This window comes from Hemicordylus capensis, chromosome 4 (genome assembly GCF_027244095.1).
Source record: "Hemicordylus capensis ecotype Gifberg chromosome 4, rHemCap1.1.pri, whole genome shotgun sequence".
NCBI lineage: Eukaryota > Metazoa > Chordata > Lepidosauria > Squamata > Cordylidae > Hemicordylus > Hemicordylus capensis.
The window spans coordinates 159,241,267-159,258,333 of NC_069660.1; the positions used below are offsets into that span (position 1 = coordinate 159,241,267).

The window sequence follows — 17,067 nt, forward strand, 5'->3', positions numbered from 1 at the left end:
TAGAAATGAGGCTCCATGTACCCATATTTTGCTTTGGTCTTTCAGTTAGACATTGGGCTGGGGAGGGATGCATCCAGGCAGGCATTTAACAGATGTAGCTTCCCCAATCACTTCCTAGAGATGCCCTTGATGAATTTTTGTGTGATGCATCTCTGATCAAGGCAAAGTGTGGGTGCATGGAGCCTCTAAAGCCATTATCATATGCCACTGTACAGAGTCTTTACAGCTTATATGGCACAGATGATAAAATGGGCATCTTAATGCAATTTCCCTTCTTTTTACAGCAGGAGTGAAAATGTAAAGCATCTTAACTCTCACCTCAAACTGAAGGTTTTTGGATTACTGAATAGATATGACCGTTCACAGACAAACCTAACCAAGTTAATAATTAACTTTTTAACTGCTTTTAAAAAAGTAGTAGTAAATATCTTTTTATTTGCTCAGGCTTTTACCCTTTAGGGGCTGCCAGGTCTCTCAGCTCTCCTGCTTCTGTTTGTCTTTTTTATGGTGGTTGTTTTTTTTGTGTTTTATTGTTTTTACTGCTTAACTGGTTTTAAAGTTTAGAATGTGATTTTGATTGAATTTTATTGTATTTTAACTTTTGTAAACCATCTTGGGATGCCTTATGAAAGGCAGTATAAAACCTGAACAATAAAATAAATACATACATACATAAAATAAAATAAAACAAAAATATGGGGCAAAGATACAACCACAGGCTTATGAAAACTGGTATGATATAGAGAATCCAGGATTTGGATAATGGAGACCTGGGCCATGAAAGTGCTACTTGCTACAAGAGAAAGGGAGAGGGCAAACCTCAAATGCTGGAAAAAAACCTGTATACCTTATTTGCACTCTAATATTTTAAAACACAAAATGCATTTTGAATATAGTATAACTTTCTGTCAGAGTCAATAGTCACTGGGGTTGCGAATTAATTCTTTTCCATCTCATGCCTTTGTTGGACAGCCCTAGAGTAGAAACAAGAAGTGACCACTGCCTTGGATGAAAAATACATTATCCTTGAAATGCATTAGACCTATTAAGAACCTGGAGTCCAAGTAAAGAATACAATGTCCTTCAACACATTTTGAGGTTTGCTTCTTTGCTCTTTGGTTTGAGACTGGTGCTGCACTTCTTCTTTCTTCTTCAGAAAATCAGTGGCCAACATCCAGGGCAACGGACTGAAGACACAGCCAGAGGCTTCCTCAGCAGAGGAACATGCACATGCAGAAAGCGGGGAAACCATTTTTGCTAATCTCCCCTTCCCTCAGAAGCCCTCTGTGCCTTCCAGAAATAGGTCCCTGAAATATACTCAGCAGTACTACTATCTAAGGAAACAGATCCATTTGGGGACATTTAGTTATGTGAAGGAATACTGCTTTGGAGCTGACAGGAAAATGGTGTGGACTTCCCTTAGTCAATTAAAAAATGATGGAGGGTCATGCAACCATCAGGGAAATATTTCTGGATGATACAGAGCAGTTCTGGAGGCAAGGAAGATAAGTGAAAATTACTGCCCCTGCCTCTCTTCTCTCCCTCCACCTCCCACACATGAGCTCCACTGCTGGGGAAGCCCCTAGCTAGGGATGTGCACAGAAACAGTGCGTGCACTCCTGGGAGGGCGGGGTGTGTGTGCTTTAAATGACAGGGAAGGCACTGCCTACCTGTCAGCCCCTGCCTCGTGGCTTCACACACACACACACACCCCAGCACTCTCCAGAAAAGCAGGCATGCTGGGCTGCAGCATTCCTGCTTGCAGCCCCAACAGCATCACCATGCTCTTGGCCAGCGTGCATGTCACGCACATGTGTGACACGCATGTGCGTGAGGGCCATGAGTGTGGCGATGCTCCTGGGGCTCCAAGCAGGAACACTGCAGCCCAGTACACCTGCTTTTCTGGAGAGCACTGGGAGGGGGGAGCAGTGGTGTGGGGGCTGACAGGTAGGCAGCACCTTCCCTGTCATTTAAAGCAACCCCCCGCCCTCCGAACTGGTTCGAATGCCGGTGGACAGAACTGGTTCCATGCACATCCCTACCACTGGCTGGCTTAAAAGTAGCCTCCAGTTGTGAGGACATAACTCCCAATGTGTCCTCAATCCACTGCACTCTGTGTCAGCCACTATCTCTTAGTGCAGGCATCCCCAAACTGCGGCCCTCCAGATGTTGCTGAACTACAACTTCCAGCATACCCAGCCACAAAAAAATTGTGTCTAGGGATGCTGGGAGTTGTAGTTCAGCAACATCTGGAGGGCTGCAGTTTGGGGATGCCTGTCTTAGTGTAACCAAACTCACTGGGAAGCTTTTCAAATGGGGCTTTTGAAGCCCTTTAACTCGCATCTCCTCCGGAATGGAGGGGGGTGTGTGTGTTCACATATCAGCTAGATTTGCCCCAAGTCTGCGAGTTATCAGGGAGCAGTTCACACACAATGTGGATTTTCACTGCGTATTAGAGTGCAGCCTGATTTATATCTGGGGTAAAAAAATCCACTATTTGTGGCATTTTGGGGGGACAACTTCAAGTTCACAGTAAAGCCTCCCATAAACTCGCGGTAAATCCTGCTGTGTGTAAAAGTCCGAGGCTGTTGAGAGGACTAAATTGGGAAAGCCCCCATGTTTTCTACCTTGGGCTCCTGGGAGGAAGAGTGGGAAACAAATGGAATCAGTCAATTATACTGATGGGATCAGCTCAGTTATTTGTTGAGCTCCCTACTCCTGCTTATGAAGATTTAAACCCTATTTTTTCTACAGAGCACCATGTGCCAAACATCTTGAAGAAATCAAATGAAATATGACCTCCCCCGCCTCCACAAGTTTCATCTTGCCAGAGAGAAATACAAGAGGCACGGCACCACCTGTCTAGGGGGACAATGTTCCCAATTGGGGCATATATCCCCCTGAAGGCTGTTGGTTGTATGCTACAATTCTAAGGGAGTGCATAAATCCACAGAATGTGGTTCTGGTTACAAAAGTCAGCTTTCTGAGAACCTAAGCTTGAAGAAGAAGAAGAAGAAGAAGAAGAAGAAGAAGAAGAAGAAGAAGAAGAAGAAGAAGAAGGAGAAGAAGGAGAAGAAGGAGAAGAAGAAGAGAGCAAGATTATTTATGTATTTTCTTAGATAGATTTTTACACCCTCATTCTGTTCAAAGAAAACTAGGGGCCTTATAGCCCTTATAAGATATTCTTAAAAAGGTGTGAGTGATGGGCCTGCTGTAATCTCAGATGCCAGGTGAGCTGCTAAATAAGATTTCCAGTACTCAACAGGGGTCTTCAGTGTCCTTGGTAGCTCCCTGCCCCACTCTCATGTCAAACTAAATCAGAAGAAATCATGCAAAAATAGTATAAATGGCTGAACAAAAGACTGCAAAATAAAATTATGTAATGTGGATAGTTTATATCAGTTGCAGAATGCCAAGGTTTTGTGGCACACAATCTCAACTGCCTTGGCGCATAATTTCAGGTTGTTGTTTTTTCAAGAGAGTACACTGATTCCTGCATATGTCTAAGGCTGGTCCTAGGCATTTCTTTATGCCCAGAATAGAGGCCAAGTTTTTGCCCCCCTACTGCTCCTCCTATATTGTCTCTCCCTCATGCTTCTTGAGCTTGTCTCCCCATTTGCCTCCCCACCTCACATCCTCACATCCTCTTCTCACTTCCTCTGTACTTCTTTTCCCTTTCTGAGAAATACAATGGCTGCCCTTCATTCTTCCTGGAGCTTGAGGCACATGTTTCATGAATAGGTGTTCTCAAGCTGGCTGCCTATATCTGTATTTCACAAATACTAGATTCTTGCATTGAGAAAGCAAAATAGCAAAGATGCATAGATTCCTATGGCTACTGTTTCAATCAGTGCTCCACTGGAAACTACTAGATGTTATACAAATACATAAGCAGCCCAATCAGTTTTAAAGTGATGGCAGAAAACAAAAAGCAAAGAGATGTACATGACATACATTTAATCATTACCAATTAACAACCTTCTTGTTTAATATTTGATGACAGTGACAGACACTGTCTATGGAAAAAGCCAGGCATTTGAAAACGGGGGTGGGGGGGTGGGGGAACTCAGAGCAGGGAATGATCAGTTAGGGGCTGTCATCCAAATAACAGAATCTTAATTAATTGTATGAGGTTTTAGTCAATTTATTACTCAGTTTATTAATTGAGTAAGTTAGCATCATGAGTTTGCATTTTAGTTTTTTAAAAGTTATTTCTGAATTTAAAAATTCTTTTACTTTTAGGTGATACTCACATGTCACAACAGGCATCAGTTTCAAAGAAACATTCCTGTTTGAGAGGGAAGGGAGAATGCCTCTTTGAAGTAGGAATGTGCACGAACCAGATCGGAGACCCTTTTACAGTCCTCCGAACCAGTTCAAATCCTGGCCAGCTTGAAGTTGGAAGACTACTCTGTGAAGAGCAGACACAGCTGAGAAGGTGAGCAAGCTTTTGTAAACATCCAGCCTTTTCCCCTTCAAACAAACTAACAGGAAGAGGGGAGATTTTCAGGGGCTGTTTCTCTTTAAGGGGTAGGTCTTAGTCTCTGTGTTTGAGTGTGTGTGTGTGTGTGTGTGTGTGTGTGTGTGTGTGTGTTATTTGCTAGGGTCAGAATTTCCCAGGGCTAAGATTTTTTAGGGCTCCAGTGTTTTACTTTATTGTCCCTGCCTGGAGGGGGTGGAGTCAGCTAGGGCTGGGAGAGGCCCCACATTCCTTTGACTCACATCCTGTGTCTCAGTTGGAAGGCTACTCTACATAAGAGGTGAAGACCCGAGAGCATAGCGAACAGACCATAGAGAACAGGGATAGCAAACAGGACATAGGAGTTTTGCAGGAGTTTAGAAGAAAGTGTGCGAGAGAGCCTGAACCAAACCCCTGTGATCACACGGAGCCTGGTGGAGAAGAGTACGTAAGTACAAATCCCTCCCTCGTATCCCTCATATTCTTGGGAAAGGCTGTTTGGACATATAAATAGCTGACCATTACAGCTGAGACCTATCCTTCTAATAAACTATCTAATAAACAGATAATAAACTACTTCTAATAAACTATTTCTAAATACTGTAAATAGCCAACAAAAACAGTATGAAGACAGAAAGTCAGCAGGGGAAGGGGCACTTCCCAGTGTATTGCACAGAGCGCCACATGTATGACTATTTGCCCCATGGGCAGAAGTCATGGGTGTGTGCTCAGTGCAAGGAGCTCCTGGCCCTAAGGGAACAAATTCATTCTCTTGAGACCAAGGTGGCGGATCTGGAGAAGCTCAGAAAGACAGAGAGGCATTCAGACATTGATAGAGGCATCCCACTCCAAGGCTGGTAGCTCCTCTGCTGTCAGGGAAAATGAAGGTCTTGGGCAAGGAGGACATCAGTCTGAGGAAGAGGGAAATGCTCCTTTAGAAGGGACCCCCTTCCTTGATTGATGAGCCCATATTCCCTTACACGGGGGATACTCCTCTGGGGGGTGGGGGCCTCCTTGTAGTGGGTGATTATATCATTAGAGGTATAGAGAGATGGGTTTGTGACCTGCGTGTTGACCGCACGGTAACTTGCCTGCCTGGTGCGAAGGTTGCGGACATCATGCAGCATCTAGACAGGCTCTTAGGCAGTGCTGGGGAGGAGACAGCTGTTGTGGTGCACGTTGGCACCAAAGATGTGGGGAAATGTAGTCGGGAGGCCCTGGAAGCCAAATTTAGGTTGATAGGTAGCGTACTGAAATCCAGGACCCCCAAGGTAGCATTCTCAGAAATGCTACCTGTTCCACATGCAAGTACAGTGTGACAGGCAGAGCTGAGGGGTTTCAATGCGTGGATGAGACGCTGGTGCCGGGGGGAGGGGTATAGATTTGTTAGGCACTGGGATTCATTTTGGGGCAAGCGAGACTTGTACAAAAGGGACGGGCTGCACTTGAACCAAGATGGAACCAGACTGCTGGCGCTTAAAATCAAAAAGCTTTCAGAGCAGCTTTTAAAATGACGCCTGGGGAATAGCTGGTGGGAGCTGGGCAGTATCTCGTTTGGCAAAAGCCATCCCTTAAAGTGTGCGGGTGCAAAGGATTCAGATTAAAGAGAAGGGGACGGAGCAGAACCTCATAAAGAGCAGACGGGAGCCTGTGCCAGCAAGTCAAAGAGTCAAAATAATAGCACACATCACAGCGTATAGGTGCTTATATGCCAATGCCAGAAGCCTCCGAGCCAAGATGGGTGAGCTGGAGTGCTTGGTTGCTAATGCAGAAATAGATATAGTGGGCATAACAGAAACATGGTGGAACAGTGAGAACCAGTGGAACACTGTTATCCCTTGATATAAACTCTATAGAAAGGACAGGGAGGGGCGCCTTGGAGGAGGGGTAGCACGGTATGTTAAAGAAGGGATAGAATCTAACAACCTAGAAAACCTAGGTGGACTGGAGTCCTCCACAGAAACCCTACATAAATACAAGGCCTGAAAAGGAACGTGCTACTGGGGATGTGCTATCGCCCTCCAGAGCAAAACACCAACATTGACTGAGAGATACAGGAGGAAATCAGGGAGGCGTCAAGGAGAAGCAGGGCTGTAATAATGGGTGACTTCAATTACCCACACATAGACTGGATAAAGTCACAGTAAGGTCAGGACAAATAGGTCAAATTTCTAGATACGTTAAATGACTGTGCCCTAGAACAGTTGGTCTTGGAACCAACCAGAGAGAAGGCGACCTTGGACCTAATTCTGAGTGGCACCCAGGACCTAGTGTGTGATGTCAGTGTCATTGACCCTTTAGGGAACAGTGACCATAGTGCAATCAAATTCAGCATACATGCAGGGAGAGAATCACCAAGGACGTCTAACATGGAAATTTTGAATTTCAGAAGGGCAAACTTCTCCAAAATGAGGAGTATGGTGAAAAGAAAGCTGAAGGGGAAAATCAGGAGAGTCACTTCGCTCCAAAGTGCATGGAATTTACTCAAAACCACAATACTAGAAGCCCAGTTAGACTGTATACCCCAAAGGAGGAAAGATACCACTAAGTCCAGGAAGATGCCAGCATGGCTAACAAGTACCGTCAAGGAAGCCATAAAAGGGAAGAAGACTTCCTTCCGAAATTGGAAGGCCTGCCCAAATGAGGAGAACAAAAAGGAACACAAACTCTGGCAAAAGAAATGCAAGGTGACAATAACGGAGGCAAAAAGAGAGTTTGAGGAACATTTAGCCAAAAGTATCAAGGGGAATAACAAAAACTTCTTTAAATACATCAGAAGCAGGAAACCTGCCAGGGAGGCGGTTGGACCATTAGACAATGAAGGAGTGAAAGGGATTATTAAGGAGGATATGGAGGTTGCAGATAAGCAGATTGAGTTCTTTGCATCTGTCTTCACTGCAGAGGATACTGAGTATATATCTGTTCCTGAACCAGGCTCTTTAGGGATGGAGGCTAGAGAGCTAAGTCAGAAGTGACAAGAGATGATGGTGGCGCAGTGGTAAAACTGCCGCCCTGTAACCAGAAGGTTACAAGTTCGATCCTGACAAGGAGCTCAAGGTTGACTCAGCCTTCCATCCTTCCGAGGTCGGTAAAATGAGTACCCAGAATGTTGGGGGGCAATATGCTAAATCATTGTAAACCGCTTAGAGAGCTTCCAGCTATAGAGCGGTATATAAATGTAAGTGCTATTGCTATTGCTATTGCTATGTTCTAAACTGTCTGGAAAAACTGAAAGCTAACAGATCACCAGGGCCGGGTGGCATCCATCCAAGAGTCCTCAAAGAACTTAAATGTGAAATTGCCAGCCTCCTTACTAAAATATATAACTTATCCCTGCAATCAGGCCCTGTACCAGAGGACTGGAGAATAGCAAATGTAACACCGATTTTCAAAAAGGGGTCCAGGGGCGATCCGGGAAATTACAGGCAGGTTAGCCTAACGTCCATTCTAGGCAAATTGATGGAAAGCATCCTCAAGGATAAAATTGTTAAGCACATAGAAGAACAGGCCCTGCTGGGAGTGAGCCAGCATGGCTTCCGCAAAGGTAAATCTCTCCTCACCAACCTTTTGGAGTACTTTGAGAGTGTCAACAACTGTATGGATAAAGGTGATCCAGTTGACATAGTATACCTGGACTTCCAAAAAGCTTTTGACAAAGTTCCTCATCAAAGACTACTGAGGAAACCTATCGGTCATGGGATAAGGAGACAAGTACATGTGTGGATTGCTAACTGGTTGAAAGACAAGAAACAGAGGGTAGGCATAAATGGAAAGTTTTTGCAATGGAGGGAAGTAAGACGTGGGGTCCCCCAGGGATCTGTACTGGGACCAGTGCTTTTTAATTTATTCAAAATGATCTAGAAGCAGGGGTAAGCAGCAAGGTGGCCAAATTTGCAGATGACACCAAACTCTTCCGCGTAGTGAAATTCAAAATGGATTGTGAGGAGCTCCAAAAGGATCTCTCCAGACTGGGGGAGTGGGCGACTAAATGGCAAATGCGGTTCAATGTTAGCAAGTGTAAAGTGATGCACATTGGGACGAAAAACCCCAACTTCAAGTATATGCTGATGGGATCTGAGCTGTCGGTGACTGACCAGGAGAGGGATCTTGGGGTCGTGGTGGACAGCTTGTTAAAAGTGTCAATTCAATGTGTGGCAGCTGTGAAAAAGGCCAATTCCACGCTAAGGATCATTAGGAAGGACACTGAAAATAAAATGGCTAATATTATAATGCCCTTATACAAAACTATGGTGCGACCACACTTGGAGTACTGCATACTATTCTGGTCACCACATCTTAAAAAGGACATTGTTGAACTGGAAAAGGTACAGAAGAGGGCAACCAAGATGATCAGGGGCCTAGAGCACCTTTCTTATGAGGCAAGACTACAACACCTGGGGCTTTTTAGTTTAGAAAAAGAGACGACTGTGGGGAGACATGATAGAGGTCTATGAAATCATGCATGGTGTGGAGAAAGTGGAGAGAGATAAATTCTTTTCCCTCTCACACAACACTAGAACCAGGGGTCACTCCATGAAATTGATTGTCTGGAGGTCTAGGACCAACAAACGGAAATATTGTTTCACACAATGCGTGACCCACTTGTGGAACTCTCTGCCACAGGATGTGGTGACAGCCAAAAACCTGGATGGCTTTAAGAGGGGTTTGGATAATTTCATGGAGAGGTCTATCAATGGCTACTAGTCGGAGAACTGCAGGCCACCTCCAGCCTCAAAGGCAGGATGCCTCTGATTACCAGTTGTTGGGGAGTAACAGCAGGAGAGAGGGCACGCCTGTCAGTATCTGGCCACCTGGCAGGGAAGTTCACAGGATCAAAATGGAGCTACAGAAACAAGATACGGCTCGGACACAGTTCTTCTTTATCGGGCTTGGCTGCAAGTTGTCGACACGAAAGTTGACAAACGTTGTTTTCCAACAGTGAATAGAAAGCTGGTGATGTAATTTACAGTACAAGCTGAGAGCTCCCAGCTGGCAGGAATTCAAGGCTTATCAGCACTCTGCAAGAGGCATTTACTCCTCCAGATAGTTTCAAGCTGAGTTCTTCGCCTTGTAATACGCCTCTGTTGTGGAGTCAGTGGAGGTTGCTTGCATAGCTCCTCTTCTGATTGATCCGTCACAGTTTCCGCTGTCTCAGGTTGTTGTGCCTGCTCTGAATCATCTGCCTCAGCCGTTTCTTGGAAACTGACAGCCGGGCTCTGCCCCTCAGACACCCCGGCATCGGCTGAAAAGTTGACAGCTTCCCCTTCCTCCTCGCTGTCTGAGATCGAGGGCGTGACAATGCCCTCAACTCCTGCCTGTGTTTTCCAGCGGCAACTGGTGGGCCACTGTGCGAAACAGGATGCTGTACTAGATGGGCCTTGGGCCTGAGCCAGCAGGGCTGTTCTTGTGTTCAGGTTGGACAGCAGGAGATTGTCCGCCTTTAAGGGCAGGGGAGGATGCACTTACCCCCCGCTGCTGAGTTTCCCCTGCTGGTGTACAATTACTGAAAAGCCTGTTGGGGGAGCAGCGTACCTCCCTGCCACCCCATTGCTATGTTTACCAGGTATACCCAGAAATACTGAATGCGCCTCCATGTGTTGTGTGCTCGTGCACGTCGGGTGCATGTGCGCGACATGCACACACGTGCACACACCATGCCCAGGCGCATTCAGTACTTCTGGGTATATCCAATAAATGCAGCACCGGGGCGGCAGGGAGGTAGTCTGCCGTTCCGATGGGCTTTTCAGAAATTGCACTCCAGCAGGGGAAACGTGGCAGGGGAGAATAGCATCCCCCCCGCTGTCGAACCAGGCGCCACCGGTTCTGTGCACATCCCTACTTTGAAGTTGGTGCTTGCCATCTGCATTTTTCATAACAACTTACATTAAACATATTTGTAATATTGTAAACCGCCCAGGGACGCAAGTTTTGGCCGGCACAGAATTTATTTATTTTTAAATAAATAAATATTTTTTAAATAAAAGGCTGCTGCTCAAGAAATAGGACTACTGTTATGATCAAAACATGTGTTTAACTGAATAACCTAATAGCATAATAGATTAATGCTCGCAGCCATAATGATTGGAAATTGATGTTCTTACCAATTCCATAACCTTGATCACATTTGTACTCCACAGAATTCAGCTCTTGAAGTGGTGAACATTCCCCTTGCAGATCTTCACACAATTTAAACTCCTCTGTCCATAAACCATCTTTAGTGCAAAGGATAGGAACCTGGAGCATAAGAGAAGCAGAACCTTCACAAAAAGCAAGAAATTAAACTATACTCCCCATTGCTAGTTTCACTATAAGCAATGTGTTTCCCATTCAACTACCCAAGCAATACTTTCACTAAATTTCGGGGGTGGGGGGCATCAAAGTAGAAATGAAAGGAAATCTCAGAGACGGAACAGAACTGCTTATCATTCTTAACTCCTTACTTTGAGATAATACAAAAGATTGATCTGCTTTATGAATGCCCCTAAATAAGAGTACCCACTTGAAATGTGTGAGGGCCTAACAATAATACACATTTCTAGAGCACCTTTGAAGTTTCCTCTTCTGTTGTTTTCACTAACCTACTATGCATAAGTTCCTTAAAATTAATTTTCGGATTGTCTGCATTTTTACTGATATTGCCATACTGAGTTTGGACCTGAGACCACATTGAGTATGGAGGATGTGGAAATGTTCTGTACTAGTTTTACAAGGTTGAAAGGGAAGAACCAACCCACTCCCATTACAACTGCTACTAAGCCAGTTTCCAATTTCAAACATGCTAATTGAAATAGGTATGTGTGTATGTATTCTCCACTCTTTCAATACATACATTGGTCTACTCCATTTCAGTGAGTATGAATATAGAACCAGAGAGAGTAGTTATTGAATAAATGAATGAATAAAACAATCATATGTGTCTATATAGTGTAAGAAGTGTATTGCAGAGGAAGCCCAGCCCATACCAACACCCCCCATGTGGTGGCTGAAGAGACCTAGCTTCCTCTCCTCTGCTACAGAATAAAACCATGGTCAAAAGATATCAGCAAGCAGGGCAAAAATCAGAATTCTGCAGAGCTGAAGCAGAAACTGTCAAATGTGCCTGGATCCTCTTCTAATAGAAGCCTTAGTGGAGCTCTGGGAATTTGGAACTGGCCATATTACTGTGTGGTCCTTACCCTCTTACTCTGTGGGCTGCAGCTAAGAACACACTGGCTGTCAAGCTCAAAGCCATTGGTGCAGTTGTACATCCCCTCAAAGACTGGTGGGGGTGGCTTACACAGCACAGGAACACAGCTGCCTTCCTCCCAGAAGCCACTTTCCAGACACTGAATATTCAGGAACTTTCTAGGGGAGGGAAATGTAAAAACAAACAACAGGGAAAAGCTAGTTATCTCATTCTATACCTGCATCATTTTAAAAGGGCCAAGAAATTAAAACCGCCATACTGAACAATATTTTTGATAACTGCAGAAGCCTAGACCTGCCCTCTTTCCTGCCTCAGTGCACAATCCTAGCTTAGTAGCTGTTTTCAGGCACCCAGAATCTCTGGTGACTCCTGTCTGCTAGGCAGTACAAGGAAAATATGTCCTCCCTGTCCCACTGCGACTCCTACCTAGAGAGGTGTGTTCAGGTGGGTGGGCTGCCACTCTAGCCAGTAACTGGCTCCCTCCTACAATTTATTTCACTATGCAAGAGCTTTTATGGCCCCTAAGAGCACATGTTGGGACATCTGCATAGCCATGTTTACTTCCCAACAGGGTGGATAGATTTAAATTAAGGGAATGTAAAGCATCAAGAGAATCAAGTTTCCACTGGTACTTCTTCACATTTTTCTTAAACAATGGTGCAAATGTGATCACTAAAACATGTTACTTTGCACTCAATAGAGCATTTACATCATCTAGGAGGGTACATGTTGTGTAATTTTTAGATAATTTGATTTTCACTAATTTATACTACAAATTAATACCTATTTTTAAAAACAAATCTTTATTCATTGACTTTGTCAAGCTGCCCTGCATCTCCTTTTGCACTGCTTACTAGGGATGTGCAAAAGATTTCGGGCACAGAACGATCTGTGCCCGAAATGAACAATTTCGGGTGATTCGGGGCCGAACCGAATCACCCGAATTTCGGACCTGAAAAATTCGGGTGATTCGGTTCAAGGTTGATTTTTTGTGAATTTTTAAAGTTTTAGTGACTTTGGGGCAGTTCGGGGGCATAGCATGGGATCTGGGCAAAAGGAGTGGGGTGGGGTGGTAGTGCCTAATGGGTGCAGGCTACCACCCCAATTTCAGGGGGATTGGGCAAAGGGCTGATTTTTGGTAAATTTCTGAAATTTTCATGTCTTTGGGGCAGATTGGGGCATATTGGGGCAAAAAGTGGGGCCTGGGGCAGAATAGTGGGGTGGGGTGGTAGTGCCTAATGGGTGTAGGCTACCACCCCAATTTCAGGGGGTTTGGACAAAGGGGTGATTTTTTGAGAATTTTTGAAGTTTTGGTGACTTTGGGGCAGTTTGGGGGCAGAAAGTGGATCTGCCCCAAAGGAGTGGGGTGGGCTGGTAGATAGTGCCTAATGGCTGGAGGCTACCACCCATCCCCAATTTAAGAGTGATTGGGCAGAGGGGGGAATTTTGGTGAATTTATTTTTATGAGGTTTGTCTTCATAAGGTGAAGTGTGCTAAATTGATTACTTCCTCATATTATTCATAGTAAAGGAAAGTGTGAAAAAGTGAAAGTGGGGTCATGAGAGTTGTTTAATTGAAAAAAATCTCATTTGCTATGATAGAATGAGAATTCACACCTCAGAAAAAACTTCTAAGGTGTGAATTCTCATTCTATCATAGCAAATGAGATTTTTTTCAATTAAACAACTCTCATGACCCCACTTTCACTTTTTCACACTTTCCTTTACTATGAATAATATGAGGAAGTAATCAATTTAGCACACTTCACATAATGAGGACAAACCTCATAAAAATAAATTCACCAAAATTCCCCCCTCTGCCCAATCACTCTTAAATTGGGGGTGGGTGGTAGCCTCCAGCCATTAGGCACTATCTACCAGCCCACCCCACTCCTTTGGGGCAGATCCACTTTCTGCCCCCCAATCTGCCCCAAAGACACCCAAACTTCAAAAATTCTCAAAAAATCAGCCCTCTGCCCAATACCCCTGAAATTGGTGTGGTAGCCTCCACCCATTAGGCACTACCACCCCACCCCACTATTTTGGGGCAGATCCACTTTCTGCCCCCAAACTGCCCCAAAGTCACCAAAACTTCAAAAATTCTCAAAAAATCACCCCTTTGTCCAAACCCCCTGAAATTGGGGTGGCAGCCTGAACCCATTAGGCACTACCACCCCACCCCACCCCACTATTCTGCCCCAGGCCCCACTTTCTGCCCCAATATGCCCCAATCTGCCCCAAAGACATGAAAATTTCAGAAATTTACCAAAAATCAGCCCTTTGCCCAATCCCCCTGAAATTGGGGTGGTAGCCTGCACCCATTAGGCACTACCACCCCACCCCACTCCTTTTGCCCAAATCCCATGCTATGCCCCCGAACTGCCCCAAAGTCACTAAAATTTTAAAAATTCACAAAAAATCAGGACTTTGCCCAATCCCCCTGAAATTGGGGTGGTAGACTCTACCCATTGGGCACTACCACCCCACCCCAAAATTTTGCCCCTGGGCCCCTTTTTACCCCCGAATCGATTCGGATTAAATCCGAATCTGAACCGAATCAAGGGTGATTCAGGTGACCCAGATTCGGGCACAAAACAGAACAGGGGTGATTCGGCTCGGGTCTGAGCCGAATCACCCGAAAACCCAAATTGCACACCCCTACTGCTTACAACTTGACACATTTCCCTTTTTACCCAAGAAAGGCAATGCTTCAAAATATTCCCAGATAGTGTCTCCTATGCTCAGAAGCTATTACAGTTTTTCTATGGCAAGGAGTGGAGCAACTTTGTACTGTGTACTAAATAATGCCTTCCCTTTTTCCCTCTACTGTTTTTCTACTCCACCTCCTTTCCTAAACAGTACAATCAATCAATACATTCAGCTATAGCAATGTTAAATGAATGGGGAAACCATAGAGTTCTCGGAGGTGTGACACCTAGATAGTCTACTTAAAGTTGTAGCTAACTGCTAGCTTTGCAAGGAGATGCTCTCTGAGACAGGCAGGGGGTTATGTTATATGGGGGATGACAAATCAGGGGAATCAATTGGTTAGAAAAAGAGGATAGGTTACGAATGATAGTACACTGTGGTGGTGGTTTCGGTATACAAAGGGCTTTTACACAAAGTAGGTTTTACTGCGAGTTTACAGGGAGGCTTTACTGTGAACTCGACGTTGTCCCATAAAAACTGCCACAACTGCCATTTTTTTTACCCTGGATATAAATCAGGCTACATTCTCAAATACAGTGAAAAACCCGAATTGTGTGTGAACTGCTCCCCGATAACTCACAGGGACTTCGAGGTAAATCTAGTCGATGTGTAAATGTACCCTCTCCATTCGGGAGGAGATGTGAGTTAAAGGGCTTCAAAAGCCCCGTGTGAAAAGCTTCCAGGTGACTATTCAGCATTGGTTAGGCACAGGTTCAAAGAAAAAGCGGAAGACTAAGGTTAGAGATGAGACGAATGTGAAAGGGCAGTTCTCCTAAGTTGGTCACTGAGATATAGGGTGTTAGTGGAGGAAGGAGATTTTTAAAAGTTCAGACAAACTTTTAATTGATCTCTCATTGTGAGCAAAATATTTTACGTTTCTCATTGCATAATTTCCCAAAAAATGCTGTGGGTAGGTCATCATGATTTCTGTTTAGATATTAATTGCGGATTATGTCACTAAGTTTTGTTTGCAGAAGTGTGGCCCATACAGCATGACAGTGATTCTAGCTGTACTCATCCATCAGATGTAGGAGCATGCTTAAGGATCTGGAAGCAGGCTGACATACTCCTTCCCTTCGCAGGGACAGTGGACCTATTAGGATGGTCTGCCCCAGATGCCTTATGGATTCTAATGGTTTTCAGAGGGTGCTTGGGGAGTTTCCCGGCAATCTGGTAGGCAACTCGCCAGCGCTATTTGTTGAGGCTTGGAACATCGGGGCTACAAGTGCGCTTGACAAGACTGCTCCTGAGCGGCCTCTTAGAGTTCATGGATCTCAACTTCCTTAGGTTCTCTGAGGAACTTTGAGAGATGAAGCAAGCCAAAAGATGCCTAGAGCACCGCTGGAAGGATACTAAGACAGAAGCCAACCAAGCACGGTTACTTGCCCATGTTTGGGAGTATACAGTGGTGAAATCTACTCATTTCTCCACACTTACTGTGTCAGCGGATTCCCATTCGGCAGCCCTTTCTGAATCATCCATTCTTTGCTGGGAAGGGTTGATTCTCGTGATCCTCTATCTGGCCACTGTGACATGTTGGCTAGCTTTTCTGCTGATGAAGTTGCTTGCCTTTGGCCGAGGTTGGATTCCAATTGCTCAGTATCCATTGAGGTAATAGAGGATGGGTCTTGTGATACTATCTGGGATACCTTTGAGCTTGTTGAGGCTGATGATGTGGACAATATTCTTGCCAACGTGGGCACAGCGACCTCTAGCCTGGACCCTTGTTCCTCCTGGCTCGTTAGGGCTGCGAGGGGGGATGTTCTCTCCTGGCTTCAGGAGACAGTTAATTCCTCTCTTCGGGAAGAGTTTGTTCCATCCGCCCTAAAAGAGGTGGTGGTCTAACCTATTCTGAAGTCTTCTTTTGACCCTGATAATCTGGATAACTATTGTCCAATCTCCAATCTTCCTTTTCTTGGTAAGATTTTGGAGAAAGTGGTTTGTGCTCAGTTGATGAGAGTCCTGGAGGAAACTGATTTCCTGGATCCTTGCCAGTCAGGTTTTAGGCCACAGCACAGCACTGAAACGGCATTGGTCGCCCTGTTGGATGACCTGTATCATAACCTTGATGTGGGAAGTGCACCTCTCTTGGTTCTCCTTGATCTCTCAGCGGCCTTCGATACCACCAACCATGCTATCCTGGAACGCTTAAGGGGGCTGGGCCTTCAGTGGTTCCGGTCCTATCTCACTGGGCGATTCCAGTTGGTGTCGAATGGTGATGAGTGTTCTGTACCTTGGCCCCTCTCTTGTGGGGTTCCACAGGGCTCGGTCCTTTCTCCCATTCTCTTTAACATCTACATGAAGCCGCTGGGTCATCCATTGGTTTGGGGTAAGTTTTCATTAATATGATGATGATACTCAGCTTTATATCTCTACCCCTGGCCAAACAGGTGATGCCGTCCATGTGCTGGCTCAGTGTCTAAGAATCTGTCAGGACCTGAATGGGCCAAAACAAGCTCAGGCTTAATCCCTCCAAGACCGAGTTGCTCTTATTCAGTTTGCAATCTGGCAAATTGCTGTGTGTGAGTTTATCTCGATGGGGTTGTTCTTCCCTTGAGAGATGGTTCGTGATCTGGGGGTCCTTCTGGACTCGTTGCTCCTGCTTGGGCAGCAGGTGGAGGTCATGGCAAGAGGTGCCTATGCCCAGCTTCGGCTGGTTCACCAGTTACGGCCTTTTCTTGACTGGCAGGTCCTGGCAACAGTAACTCATGTCT

General features: G+C 45.2%; 1 protein-coding gene across 3 annotated transcripts in view; it reads right to left on the minus strand.

The window, feature by feature from the left end:
* The window catches only part of PAPPA2 (pappalysin 2), a 263,647-nt gene that overhangs the window by 66,940 nt on the left and 179,640 nt on the right, over positions 1–17,067 (minus strand). For all 3 annotated transcript variants that reach the window (XM_053248611.1, XM_053248609.1, XM_053248610.1), the window contains 2 exons: positions 11,635–11,803; positions 10,561–10,693 (listed from right to left, as the gene is read on the minus strand). In XM_053248611.1, coding sequence (XP_053104586.1) covers positions 10,561–10,693; positions 11,635–11,803 — 302 coding nt within the window. The remainder of the gene's footprint in view (positions 1–10,560; positions 10,694–11,634; positions 11,804–17,067) is intronic.